At 30.6% G+C, this 14,117-nt stretch overlaps 1 protein-coding gene and 1 pseudogene across 2 annotated transcripts; both read right to left on the bottom strand.

Annotated features, from left to right (window-relative positions):
* Positions 1 to 5,249: 5,249 nt before the first annotated feature.
* LOC145314753 (uncharacterized) lies at positions 5,250 to 13,738 on the bottom strand. Its single transcript, XM_080154811.1, has 2 exons — positions 13,726 to 13,738; positions 5,250 to 6,592 (listed from the first exon to the last, which is right to left on the bottom strand). Exon 2 carries the CDS (start codon positions 6,566 to 6,568, stop codon positions 5,306 to 5,308), a length of 1,263 nt encoding a protein of 420 aa, XP_080010937.1. The 5' UTR covers positions 6,569 to 6,592; positions 13,726 to 13,738; the 3' UTR covers positions 5,250 to 5,305.
* LOC145315333 (uncharacterized) lies at positions 9,925 to 12,655 on the bottom strand (annotated as a pseudogene). Its single transcript, XR_013878045.1, has 3 exons — positions 12,571 to 12,655; positions 11,143 to 11,387; positions 9,925 to 11,063 (listed from the first exon to the last, which is right to left on the bottom strand). The product of XR_013878045.1 is annotated as an uncharacterized LOC145315333 (transcript).
* Positions 13,739 to 14,117: the final 379 nt, after the last annotated feature.

Raw genomic sequence — 14,117 nt, 5'->3', positions numbered from 1 at the left:
ATGGTTATGTGGCTCAACAAGTAGCGCATCCGCTAATCGTCGTGGAGGTGATTGTTTCGAATCGCGGCTTTACACAACATCTGTTTCTGATTCTATGTCAGGTGCGCGACATTAATATTTAGAGAAGGGGGAATGCCTTGGCCAAAAACAGGCGCAACTCATTATGAATGAATGAATGAATATATATTTTTTCGAATCTACATTTAATAAGATTACAATTTTAAAAAATTTATAATTTGGATAGAGAGAGGATCTTCATCAAATATTTCTTCTTCTTTAATTTCTTCCTTGACATCAACTGCTTCACCTTTAATTAAACTAATAGATACAGGAGGTGGAACTTTATTATTACAGCTTTTCATGCTTTCTAAATGTCCAGGGGATTTATTATGTCTTGATAGCTTTGAACTAGAGATATAATGTTTGTCATAAAGTTTACATGGGTATGCTTTCTCACCAGTATGAATTCTTTTATGGACATTCAAATTACTATTCGTAGAAAAAGACTTTTCACATTGATCACATGAGTAAGGTTTCTCTCCAGTATGAATTCTTTTATGGACAGTCAATTCACCACCAGTAGCAAAGGTCTTTTCACATTGATTGCATGAGTATGGTTTCTCACCTGTATGAATCCTTTTGTGATAAGTCAAAGCACTTTTATCAGATAATGACTTTTCACATTGATCACATGAGAATGGTTTCTCACCTGTATGGATCCTCTTATGTGCAGTCAAATGACTTATTCGAGAAAATGCCTTTCCACATTGATCACATGAGAATGGTTTCTCACCGGTATGAACTCTTTTATGTATAGTCAATTGAGATTTAAATTTAAAATTCTTGTTACAAATGTCACAGGTATTCATGATGGTATATCCTCTGTCAATCTCCTGAAATTATTTTTAAGGATTAGTAGGTATTAGAACATAAAATATTGTTGTACAGATATTTGTAGGTAAAAATTGTTTACACAAAATCCGGATAAAAAAAAATAAAGGATGACAACTTCCATGGAAGCAAAGCTAAAAAATAAAGTTGTATAAATCCAATGGCTACATTATATAAAAATTGTTGTCAACTAAATAACTAAATGTTTATAAGTGCAAATAGCCTTTCTTAGAATAATATTACAGATACATTTTTTTTTACAATTCTGATATGACTAACATTACGATTATAGATACTTATAAAAATAAAGAAAACAGTTCAGTTTACTTATTCTTTAATTAACTTTAGAAAACTTGCCCCAAGGAAAACCCCTGTTCAATTTTTTATAACTCTTGTGAATTATGTGGCAAATCATTCTTTAATACACTTGTGTTTTGGCCATACACACTTGTCTTGGTACTTTCATAGTGTGTTCCTTGCGGGATCGAACCCCCACCTAATTTTACCTAAACCTTACTAGAAATATGAGCAGAAGACGACTTTTGTAGTTTGAAATCATAAAATATAAGCAATGAAGCGCGGCATAGCCATATGTGTGCGCCCCACGCGCTTTCTTCCTTTGTATTGTTTATACCATGGGCTCAGCACGTTGTGTGTGACGAAAAATCATGTTTTGTAATAAAATGCATGGTTTGCTGTGCTATGATTTTACCTCTAATACTTCCTGGCTTGATATGAATTAAGACTGGTGAGTATTCTTTCTTTTTAACCTTTGAATTTTGAAGATTAAAGTGATTTTTTTGGTTTAAGATATAGCAAATTGATTTCTTTATTTTTTTATTAAAATAGACCAAATCATTGACTTATTTTTACCTACGAATAATTTTATATATATTTAAAATGATTCTGTTTGAAATTTATCAGTTTCTATTAAAAAATATGCACGTTTTCTTATTCGTTGAAACATTTTTAATATTTTGTATTAATTTTGTTATTATTTTTTTAGATCCCACCGTTTCATAGTGGTAAATACACTATTTGTAACTGAATCAGTGCCTTATTCATTGGAAGTAGTGAGGTTGATTGTGCTTCTGCACTTTAAGATCTCGTAGACGGCCACGTAGGCCTAAGTACCGAGATATTCGGCCCAAGTACCGAAACAACACTAGAAAAAAATAGACCATTCTCGTGTAATTTATGTGACAATCACTTTAACCTTTTTAGACTTTGTCAAATAAAAAAAAGTTTGGTCAGGTCAATGTTAAAAATTCTCTTACACATAATCATATCTATCCAATGTGTAATATATTTTACAAAGACATATAAAGTTCACTACTTTAAATACCTTAACTCTTTAAATGCACTTTGTGCAACAATCCCAAGAGCTACTGTTATAGATGTACAGACAAATGTAAAAAAGCTTCACTTCTAGAATTGTAGAAAGAAAGTATTGAACAAGGATGACAACATTAATAAAAGTTGACAAACATGGAATGACAGCATTTATATTTGTGTACAGAGGTTGATATGGTTTTATAAACCAACCATCCCCCACCCTCTTTCCACAGATTTAGTTTTTAAAATTATTGTTTATAATATTCAGCAACTCCTCCTACTAGTTTTAAATTAATGATAAATGGGCGGAGTTAGTTAGTAGACACCCCTTTACCCCCATCCCAGGACTTGTATGAGTTAGGGCGGTAAATATAAATAATATATTTACTTATAACTGGTAATAAATTGATATCATAAAAGAAAAACATTGATGACAACATCTATAAAAGCTCAAATACCAAGTGGTTTTTTAATGCCAACCCTGCTTGAAGGTTGTCAGAACTGAATAAACAGAATATAAATGTATAATATATGTCTAAGGAAATTTGTTTCAAAACTGCATAATTACAGGATACTGTTTAAGGATATGCTTACATTTTAGAACTTGATTATAGAGATGATTCCTTATAACAGATTTGATTTATAACAGATTATTGAAGATTATGGATTTAAAGGTTGTGCAAAAAATGCGCACATTTTTAGAATTCAAATTGCCCAGCCGATGTGTATAAGCCATAATTGTTGAAAACCGGTAAAATATTATTTCTGTTTATTTGGAAATAGTTTAACTAATTTCATATAGATCAGAATAGCAAAGTAAAAGAATATAGGGGTAAGGGTTCAATAACTATGGCGACTTTCAATTGGGTCCTTGAATATCAGCCAATAGCATCAGAAATATTAACACAGCTAAATCGCTATAAATAGGAGAAAGCAATTTGCTAGCAGAATAAAAAGGTCCCAAGAAAGTTGTCTGGGGTATACATCTTTACTTATACATTTATAGATCAGAGAACAGATCTAACCCTAACAATCTCTGAATTAATGACGTAAAGCCCTAAAAACTATAAATACCTTATTATAGAAAGTAGATCTGTAGAATGGATTTCTCTCTGTTCACTGTGATTATTAGTTGCTGACTGAAAATGATACTTTGGTCAACCTAAATCATAAACAATAGTTATATTTATTAAGATTAACTCTGGTTTATAAATAAAACCTCCCAAAATCTCCGCCCATTTACTTACACATGATACTCAAGACTCCTTCCAATTTTAATCGGAAACTGGACAAGCAATTATTGGAGTGAATAAAGATTCTGGCAGCAAATTATTTTTATCATTCATTATTACACAGGGGTGTATATTTTACATGGGATCCCCTGCTCAGGGGTGGGGAAAAAAAATAAAAAATAAGTGGTTGGAGGGGAAAAAAATGTAAAAATTAAGAAAATTAAAAACATTTTTTCCAGTTCCCGAGGGGGGAATCAGGCTGGTGGTGAAAAAAAATTTTTAAAATGTGTGGTAGGAGGAATAAAATAAATAAAATATAGAGTTCTTTAAATATTTTTCCATTTTCCCCCTACTTGGTGAGAAAAAACTAGGGGGGGAAGAAAAATAAAAAAATTTTGTAGCAGGGAAAAAAAAATAAATCTTGTGCAGAATATACAGCCCTGTTATTACATGATATAGGTTCTTAAATATCGTTTTGTCATCATATGCATAATATCAATGTAATTTAGCAGTTCAAACAGAAGAAATGTGAACTTAATACGGACAGATGGTAAATATTGGAGAAAAGCTTTGCACATAAAATATGATAAGAAATTAAATTCCCTTTCATGAGTTTATTCCACAATCAAAATTTCTCTCTGTTCACTGTGAATGTTAGTTGCTGACAGTCTTTAATACAATTATCAACCTAAAACATAAACAATATTTAATCTTGATTATTAAAATAAAGCTAAACAAAATCCCCGCCCTTGTTACGAAGCTCAACACAGACTCATCATTATAATACCTTATCAAAAACTGGGCAAGCAAATGGTTTTTTGTTAAAAGGCGTAGGGAGTTATTTTAAATCAAGATTCTGGAAGCAAATTCCTGTAGATCAGAAAGGTGAAAAAAGATTTAGCTAAATAAAAGTGATAAGAAAAGTTGTCATCTAGATTGAATGTATAGTTAGTGTAAGTTTGATAAAAACTGATACAACCCCCCCCACCCCAAAAAAAAAATAACTCTGTAACGTTTGAAAATACAATATAAACCATTTATAGCCCCTAACAATAACAATTTGCGGGCACTTCTCACCATGGTTATAAAAAGCTTGGGTTTTACAAATTTTACACCTACAATAAGGATTGTAGCCTGCCACAAAAAATACACCCCCCCCCCCTAAAAAAAATAAAAAGGCATGAAGGTCCTTGACTAGCATCTGACAGTATAATCATCTCAGAAGATTTACAGCCTTTTACTTATAAATATAAACAAACTTCTTGTAAACAGCTACAATAATTTAGGAAAGTAAAATAGAAAAATATTGCTTTTAGACATTAGGAGGGTGAAGGGGATTTTACTCTATCTAAGAGATATGACCCTCTTTAATTCCTCTCAATGAAAAACCTTTAGTAATAAAAAAGTGATTGACCTGTGTGTTTGTAAACGAAATTAGTAGAAAACTTCTTTCTTGTTGATATCTATACGCTGTGCATTTTTCTTTGTTATAAAGTAATCTGAAAATAATATATAAACATTAGACGATTATTTTATTTACACTACAAGATAAATAAACAAATAAATAATTAATCTTTACACTAAAAAGATAATATTATCATTTATGTAAAAAAATCATTTAAACATCAAGTTGTAAATGAAATAAAATGGAGACAGGATTAATGTGGAGATCCTTTAAAAGTAAAGTAACGTAAGTATATTTAGAATTTAGAAACACCTTAGAAAGATTAAATAGTCACATATAAATTGAAATAAACAAAATAGCAAAATGTTGAAGCTAAACTTAAAGTGAAAATTAAGATTTTGATTTTTGTTTAAACAGTTTGTATACTATGACAAATCAATCTTTATATTTCTATTTTATTATGAACAATATCAATAGTATCAATTCTATCTTCATCATAATTCTGTTCACAAGAAAGAGGATCTTCTATTTCTTGTTTAATATTTTCTTCAATATTGTCAGCTCTCATCTGGATAGAGAGAGGATCTTCATCAAATATTTCTTCTTCTTTAATTTCTTCTATAACATCAACTTCTTCACATTCAATGAAACTAATAGATACAGATGGTGGATCTATATTGTTACAGTTCTTCATCATTTCTAAATGTCCAGGGGATTTTTTATGGTTTGATAGGGCTGAACTGGAGGTATAACGTTTGTCACAAAGTTTACATGAGTATGGCTTCTCACCAGTATGGATCCTCTTATGGATAGTCAATTCACCACTAGTTGTAAATGTCTTTTCACATTGATCACATGAGTAAGGCTTCACAACAGTATGGATCCTTTTGTGGACAGTCAAAGTAATATACTGAGAGAAAGACTTTTCACATTGATCACATGAGAATGGTTTCTCTCTTGTATGAACTCTTTTGTGCATAGCCAAATTACCACTAGTTGTAAATGTCTTTTCACATTGATCACATGAGTAAGGTTTCTCTCCTGAATGTATCTTTTCATGACGGGTCAATTGATCTTTCCGTGCAAATGCCTTTCCACATTGATCACACGAGAATGGCTTCTCACCGGTATGGATCCTTTTGTGTTTAGTCAAGACACCATTCTCAGAGAAAGTCTTTCCACATTGATCACAGGAGTATGGCTTCTCACCTGTATGAGTTTTTTTGTGGTTAGTCAAATTACTAATAACAGAGAAAGACTTTCCACATAGATCACATGAGTATGGTTTCTCGCCAGTATGGATTCTTTTGTGGACAGTCAAAGTACCTTTATGAGAAAAAGACTGTTCACATTGATCACATGAGTATGGTTTCTCACCTGTATGGACTCTTTTATGTTTAGTCAAATCACTATTACTAGAAAATGTCTTCTCACATTGATCACATGAGAAAGAGTTCTCCCCAGTATGGATTCTTTTATGAAAAGTTAATGTACTTTTAACAGAGAAAGTCTTTTCACATTGATCACAAGAATATGGCTTCTCCCCAGTATGGACTCTTTTATGTTTAGTCAAATTACTATTACTAGAAAATGTCTTTTCGCATTGATCACAGGAGTATGGTTTCTCTATCCTATGAACCCTCCTATGGACAATCAAGTCTGATTTCTTTTTAAAATTCTTTTTACAAATATCACAGGTATTCATGCTGGTATATTCTCTCTCAAGCTCCTGAAATTATTTTTTATGAATTAAAACACATGGTTGTAATGATATTTCTCCCCTTTCCAAATTTAATCTTTTCAATGGATGATCATGAAGGATTAGCATGACTTAAAACCAATAAATTTAAGCACACTTTTAAAATGCCTTTTTCCAAGTGAAAAAGTGCTATCAGTAAAAAAAACATTTTAATGTAATTTAAAGGGATAGTTCTACGAAGTGTATTTAAAGAGTTAAGGTACTTAGAGTAGTGAACTTTTATATGTCTTAGTAGAATATATTAGGCATTGGATAGATATGATTACATGTTAAAGAATTTTTAACATTGACCAGACCAAACTTTTTTTATTTGACAATAACTAAAAAAGTCAAAGTGATTTGCCACATAAATTACATGAGAATGGTCCATTTTTTTCCAAATATGTATAGCCAAAACGCAAATATCAGAGAATCTTTTTCCACATATTTCACAAGAGTTATAAAAAAATTGAACAGGGGTTCCCCTTGGGACAAGTTACTTAAAAAACATAAAAAATAACGTCCGGTTCATTATAGGACAGGTTTTCTATAGATTCTTTTAAAAAAAATAAAGAAAACCGTCCGGTTTACTTACAATATACACATTATCTCACGCGGAAATACCAACTAACCATAATACAACATATATATAAAAAAAACCATTCTCATGTAATTTATGTTGCAAATCACTAACTTTTCTAGATATTGACAAATAAAAAAGTTCGGTCAGGTCAATGTTAAAATTCTTTATCACATAATCATATCTATCCAATGCCTAATATATTCTACTAAGACATATAAAAAGATCACTACTCTAAGTACTATACTAAATATTTTATTGGTCATTCTTTGTTGTTATGTGTATTTTGTTGTATAAAAAGTTTGAAGTTCTATTAACTAGTAAATGCTATCTAAGGTTGTATTTATGACAAAAAAAGTTTTTGCCATATATAACATGCAACGAAGTTAAAAATAAAAATGAAAAACTCATTTTTTAAGGAAAATCCCTGGTCAAATCTTTTAATTTTAATCAATAACTTTATATTATGAACTACTACGTTATTTAAAATAGAAAAAACTTACAGTTCACTATTTTTTTTTTAAATGCACTTCGTGAAACTATCCCTTTGAAAGAATTACATCTTAAAACAGTAAAAAAATTATTTTGGTCAAAGGTTTCCTTTTGCTAAAGTCACTTTTTCAAAACTTTGCCACTAAAAATCTCTGTTGTAGAAAAAAAAATATTTTCATATATATTCTTGTCTGGAAATGTATAGAGAACATGGACATAAAATAAACATATCAATTTGTGTCGTAATTTCATAAAAACCTTATGATCAGTAGATCAGTATAATGGATTTCTCTCTTTTGTCAACCTAAATTATAAACAATAGTTAACTCTTGTTTTTTATAAAAAAAGCTCACGAAATCTCCACCCATTTACTTAAGTAAGATGCTCAAGGCAGACTCCTCCCACTTTAAATCAGATACTGGACAAGCAATTATTGGAGTGAATAAAGATTCTGGCAGCAAATTATTTTTTTATCATTCATTATTACATGATATAGGTTTTTAAATATCGTTTTGTCATCATATACATAATATTAATGTAATTTAGCAGTTCAAACAGAATAAATGTGAACTTAATACGGCCAGACGGTAAATATTGGAGAAAAGCTTTACACATAAAATATGATAAGAAAATAAAGTATCTTTGATGAGTTTATTCCACAAACAAAATTCCTCTGCAGATATCAATCTGTTCACTGTGATTGTTAGTTGCTGACTGACAATGATACTTTTGTCAACCCAAAATAAAAAGAATAGTTAACTCTTATTTTATATAAATAAAAAAATCTCCGCCCATTTACTTAAATATGAAGATCATATAGTACTCCTCCCACTTTTATTCAGAAACGGGACAAGTAAATACTTTTGTTAAAGGTTTGTAATGTTATTTAAATAAAAATTCTGGCGGAAAATTATTGTTTATTATTCATTATTACATGAAGAGGTTTTTAAATGTATGTATGTCAATATTTCATATTCAAACAATCCAAATATTAACATTGGTAAAGCCCCAAGAAGATAAGGTGGAGCCATAAGTATGAATAAAACTAAATAACCTGTGCATTTAGAAACAATATTGGTAGGAAACTTGTTTTCTTTGTAATATTGCTATCTATACTTGGTGCATTTTTATGTATTATAAATATTTATCTGAAAATAATATATTTACATTTGATAAATATTCTATTCACACAGAAACCAATAAATTAAGGGGGGGGGGAGTTTGTACAGTTATTGGAAATGCAAATTCAGTACCAAATTTTGCCCTGGCCGTTTGGGCTTGTTTTTATAGTTATCAACCTAATTCTTTTTGTAAGCTCTCTTATATGATTGGATCTACCTGTAAAATTTTGAAAAATGAATTTTGGGACTTTCCCTCTAGGGACTAGTGGGGCAAAAGACCCCCCCCCCCAAACAATTAAATTTTAAGTTATGAGCTTATTTTTAAAGATTTCGAGCTAATTTTTTTAACGGAACCTTTTATTACATAGATGAGTTGATTAGCCACCCCATATTTAATTTTTGCACTTTACTTCTAGGGGTTATTGGAGTAAAACAACCCCCCCAAATACGAAAGTTTTGAGCTTACATGCCCCTAGAGGTAAGGTGCAAAAATGAAATATGAGATGGCTAATCAACTCATTTATGCAATAATAGCTTACATTTAAACAAAAAATCAGCTTGATATCTTTAAAAATAAGCTAATAACTTAAAATTTTAGTGTTTGGTGGGGTCTTTTGCACCACTAGCCCCTAGAAGGAAAGTCCCAAAATTCAATTTTCAGTTTTACAGGTAGATCCAATCATATAAGAGAGTTTACAAAAAGAATTAGGTTGATAACTATAAATTTTCATTTCCTTAAACTGTACAAACTGCCCCCCCCCCCTTATTGTCATTATGCTTAAAAACATCAAATTAGTTAACAGAAAATAAATTATTGGGCGTTATCCTCTTAGGAATTTTTTCTTCAATTTTTTTTCAATTTTATACCCCCCCCCCGATTAAATGACTGGGTTAGGTTATATGGCTAGGGGGCCAAGCGCCCGCGGCTAGACAGGCCAGGGGGCCGAGCGCCCGCGGCTAGGCAGGCCAGGGGGCCGTTTTTCTGGGGGGGGGGGGTATAAAAATTGTCAAATTTTGAGAAAAATTTCCTAAGAGGATAATACCAATTATTGTTAAAAAGTTGTAAGCAAAACAAAAATAAAGATAAGATTAAAAAACTAAATTCACATATCAATGGAATTTAAAACGAAAATCAGATTTTTTATATATTTTGTACAAAAGTTATTTGTCTTTGTCCAGCATTTGATAAATAAAGATTTAATTGCGGTGTTTTAACAGTTTAACAATTAAAATAAGGTTTAGATTTTTACATAATTGAGCATTACTCCTGTCACTCTAAATAAATATTTGTATCCTATGACAATTGAATATTTATATTTATATATTATGATGAATAATATCAATAGTATCAATTCTATCTTCATCATAATTCTGTTGACAAGAAAGAGGATCTTCTATTTCTTGTTTAATATTTTCTTCAATATTGTCAGCTCTCATCTGGATAGAGAGCGGATCCTCTTCAAATATTTCTTCTTCTTTAATTTCTTCTTTAACATCAACTTCTTCACATTTAATTAAACTGATAGATACAGAAGGTGAAACTGTATTATTACAGCTTTTCATCATTTCTAAATGTCCAGGGGATTTTTTATGAGTATATAACTGTGAACTAAAGGTATAATGTTTCTCACATTGTTCACATGAGAATGGTTTCTCGCCAGTATGGATTCTTTTATGGACAGTCAAAGTACTAATCTGAGAAAATGTCTTTTCACATTGATCACATGAGTATGGCTTCTCACCAGTATGAACCATTTTGTGGAAAGTCAAGTAGTCACTACGAGAAAATGTCTTTTCACATTGATCACATGAGAAAGGCTTCTCACCTGTATGAATTCTTTTGTGGTTAGTCAAATTACTATTATCAGAGAATGTCTTTTTACATTGATCACATGAATATGGTTTTTCACCTGTATGGACTCTTTTGTGCTGAGTCAATTGACCACCAGTTACAAATGTCTTTTCACATTGATCACATAAGTATGGCTTCTCTCCTGTATGGATCCTTTTATGTACAGTCAAATTACTAATACCAGAGAAGGACTTTTCACATTGATCACATGAGTATGGCTTCTCACAAGTATGAACTTTTTTATGTATATTCAAACCACTAATCTGAGAAAAAGTCTTTTCACATTGATCACAAGAGTATGGTTTCTCTCCTGTATGAACTCTTTTATGTTTAGTCAAATTAGTACTACTTGTAAATGTCTTTTCACATTGATCGCATGAGAATGGTTTCTAGCCCGTATGTATTCTTTCGTGTTTAGTCAAACCACTATTCTGAGAATAAGTCTTTTCACATTGATCACATGAGAATGGTTTCTCACCCGTATGTAGTCTTTTATGTCAAAGAACTATTCTGCGAAAAGGTCTTGTCACATTGATTACATGAAAAAGGCTTCTCACCTGTATGGATCCTTTTGTGGTTAGTCAAATTAAATCTAGTTGTAAATGTCTTTTCACATTGATCACATGAGAATGGCTTCTCTCCTGTATGAACCCTCATATGAACAACCAATTTATCTTTCTTTGTAAAATTCTTGTTACAAATATCACATGTATTCATGTTGGTATATACTCTCTCAATCTCCTGAAATATTATTTTTATTAATAAAAACACAAAATTTTGTTTTTTCCAATATTTTCAAATACACACAACATTCAGGTAAAATCTTAAACAAGGATAACAACTTCCATAGAAGCAAAGGAATAAAAAACAGACGGTCAGACAAGCAAGAAAAATTGCAAATGTCATATCCAAGTTGTTGTCAATAAAGCTAAATAATTTTCATAGGACAATTTTAGAGATCCTATACTTATTTTAAAAGAAGTCATCAGGACAAATCTGACATGCCTGAATTTACAATAAGAGCTACAGTTATAGACGTACAGACAAATGTAAAAAAAGCTTCGCTTTTAAAATTTTAGAAACATATTTTTCTTCAATTTTCAAATAAACATTCAGGTTAAAAACTTTAAAATTGTACAAAGAAAGTAATAAACAAGGATGACAAAATTTAAAAAAGCGAAGCTGACAAACATGGAATAACAGCATTTATATTGTGTTCAGAGGTTGATATAGTTTTATAACCCAACCACCCTTTCTCCAGATTAAGTTTTTATAATTAAAGAATATTTAGCAACTCCTCCTACTTTAATTGTTCTAAATCAGTGATAAATGGGTGGAGTTAGAATTTAAATTTGAGGCAGGGGAGTAAAATGAGGGATTTCAAAATTTGGGGTAAGCACCCCTATATGCATTAGGCCGGTAAATATAAATTATTATACAATTAATTGTGCAGGGAAAATAAATTAAAACAGAGATTAGAATAAAAAACAACATGACAGAAAGATAGACAGGCGTAAAAAAAACCTTACATTGACAAACAAAGAGTGACTGAGAGGCTAATATGATAGTATATCCCCCTTTATCAACTCCCCCTACTATATTTGTTCTAAGCAAGTGAGAAATAGGCGAAATAGTATTTCAATGATTTGGGCGGTAAATACAAATAAAATAATAGAAAAAAATTATTCATGACAACATCTAGACTGTCAGCAAAATTAAACAAAATTTCAGACACTATCGTGGATAAATGCTAAGTAAAGGCATATTTCTTATAAAAATTTGACAGGCCAGCACATGAAGTAATATATAGAGTAGGTGCAAAATTCGGAAATAGTCAGCAAAATATTTACAAAACAAAATGTTTCTACCCTAACACTAACTCTTTCTTGAGTTATGATGTACAGCACAAAAAATATTCAAATACCTTAAAATATAAAGTGGATCTGTATAATGGAGTTCTCTCTGTTCACTGTGAAAGTTAGTTCTCACTGACGTTGATTCAATCATAAACCTAAATCATTAACACTAGTTATATTTATTGAAATTAAATCATAACAAATTCTCCGCCCATTTACTAAATTCTGTTGCTTTACCTAGACTCCTCCTACTTATAATCAGAAGCTGAGTTAGGAAATGTTTCTGTGAAGGGTGGTTATAATAAAAAAAGATTCTGGCAGCAATTATTATCATATTAAGCTGGATCGGTGGTTCTGTCGCCGTTTTTTTTCGTCATGTAATATATGAAAAGTTGTGGTAATTATTAACTCATCAAAAAAGATTTAACCTAATTATATCTATAACTAGAGGAGTAGCACCCAAAATAAAATTGCTGGTATGTCATGTTAAAAGACACATCATCCCGCCCCCTTTTCAATTTGATACTTTTAGCCTAAAAAAAAATAGAAAATCAGACAAAAATTACCAAAGATAGGTATATAGCTTAAAACCATACCTAGACTAATTAGGATTAATCCTGTGAAATTCTATCTAAGTATACTAGGAACAATATGGGGTAAATTATTTCTCTATTTATATTATTATCCTTTATTACTAAGCTTAGTAAGTTTGGTGCGTGTAGGGAGTAAACTAAAATGTATTAAGAGTATTATAAATAATTTTTGAAATAGGTACCAAGGGAAAAATAAAACAACTATTGCTTTAAATTCATAAATAGGAAAAATCTTATAAATCAAAATGACAAAGTGTAACTGTTCATGTGTAAAAAGAAAAGAAAAAACTAATATTACCAGACCATATCAACTTTGACAAAAAGTAGAAAACACAAGGACAGACTGACAAATATAGCAGACAGATAGATAGATAAAAATTAAGTAAAGGGAATAGAAAAGTACAAACCAACGGACATTGTATAAAATAGAACAAACAGAGCTTGGGATTATTAACAAGGCAACATGGAGTTCTGGAGGTTGTTGATATCCAAAACAGTTACTTTGTCTAGCTCAGGTATTTTACAGGTATATATACCTGTTAGAGATAAGATTGTTACTCTTCCTAAGATAAATGACCCTCTTTATTTCTTCTCAATGTAAAACCTTTAGTAATACAAAAAGTTAATAACCTGTGTGTTTGTAAACAAACTTAGTAGAAAACTTCTTTATTATTGATATCTATACTCTGTGCATTTTTATTTGTTATAGATTAATCTGAAAATAATATATTTACATTCGATAATTATTTTATTTACACTACAAGATAAACAAACAAATAATTACTCTTAACACTAAAAAAATAATATTATCATTCATGTATATAAAAAGAAATCATTTAAACCCAGGTGTAAAGTAAGTATATTCAGAATTTCGCCGTATTTTCACAGTAGCTTTTGATAGGTTATTTTAGGTTAGGTTAAATGATTACCCTTTAGGGTTAGAGGCCCCCTAGGGGTTAAAAATAACTTAAGAGAAAAACTACTGTGAAAAAACGACGAAACCTGCTACTACGTTTTCTTTC

Source organism: Acartia tonsa, chromosome 3, assembly GCF_053477335.1.
Source record: "Acartia tonsa isolate MP-2025a chromosome 3, ASM5347733v1, whole genome shotgun sequence".
Taxonomy (NCBI): Eukaryota; Metazoa; Arthropoda; class Copepoda; order Calanoida; family Acartiidae; genus Acartia; species Acartia tonsa.
The sequence above is the reverse complement of the archived record's forward strand: the minus strand, read 5'-3'. Positions and strand labels throughout refer to the sequence as shown.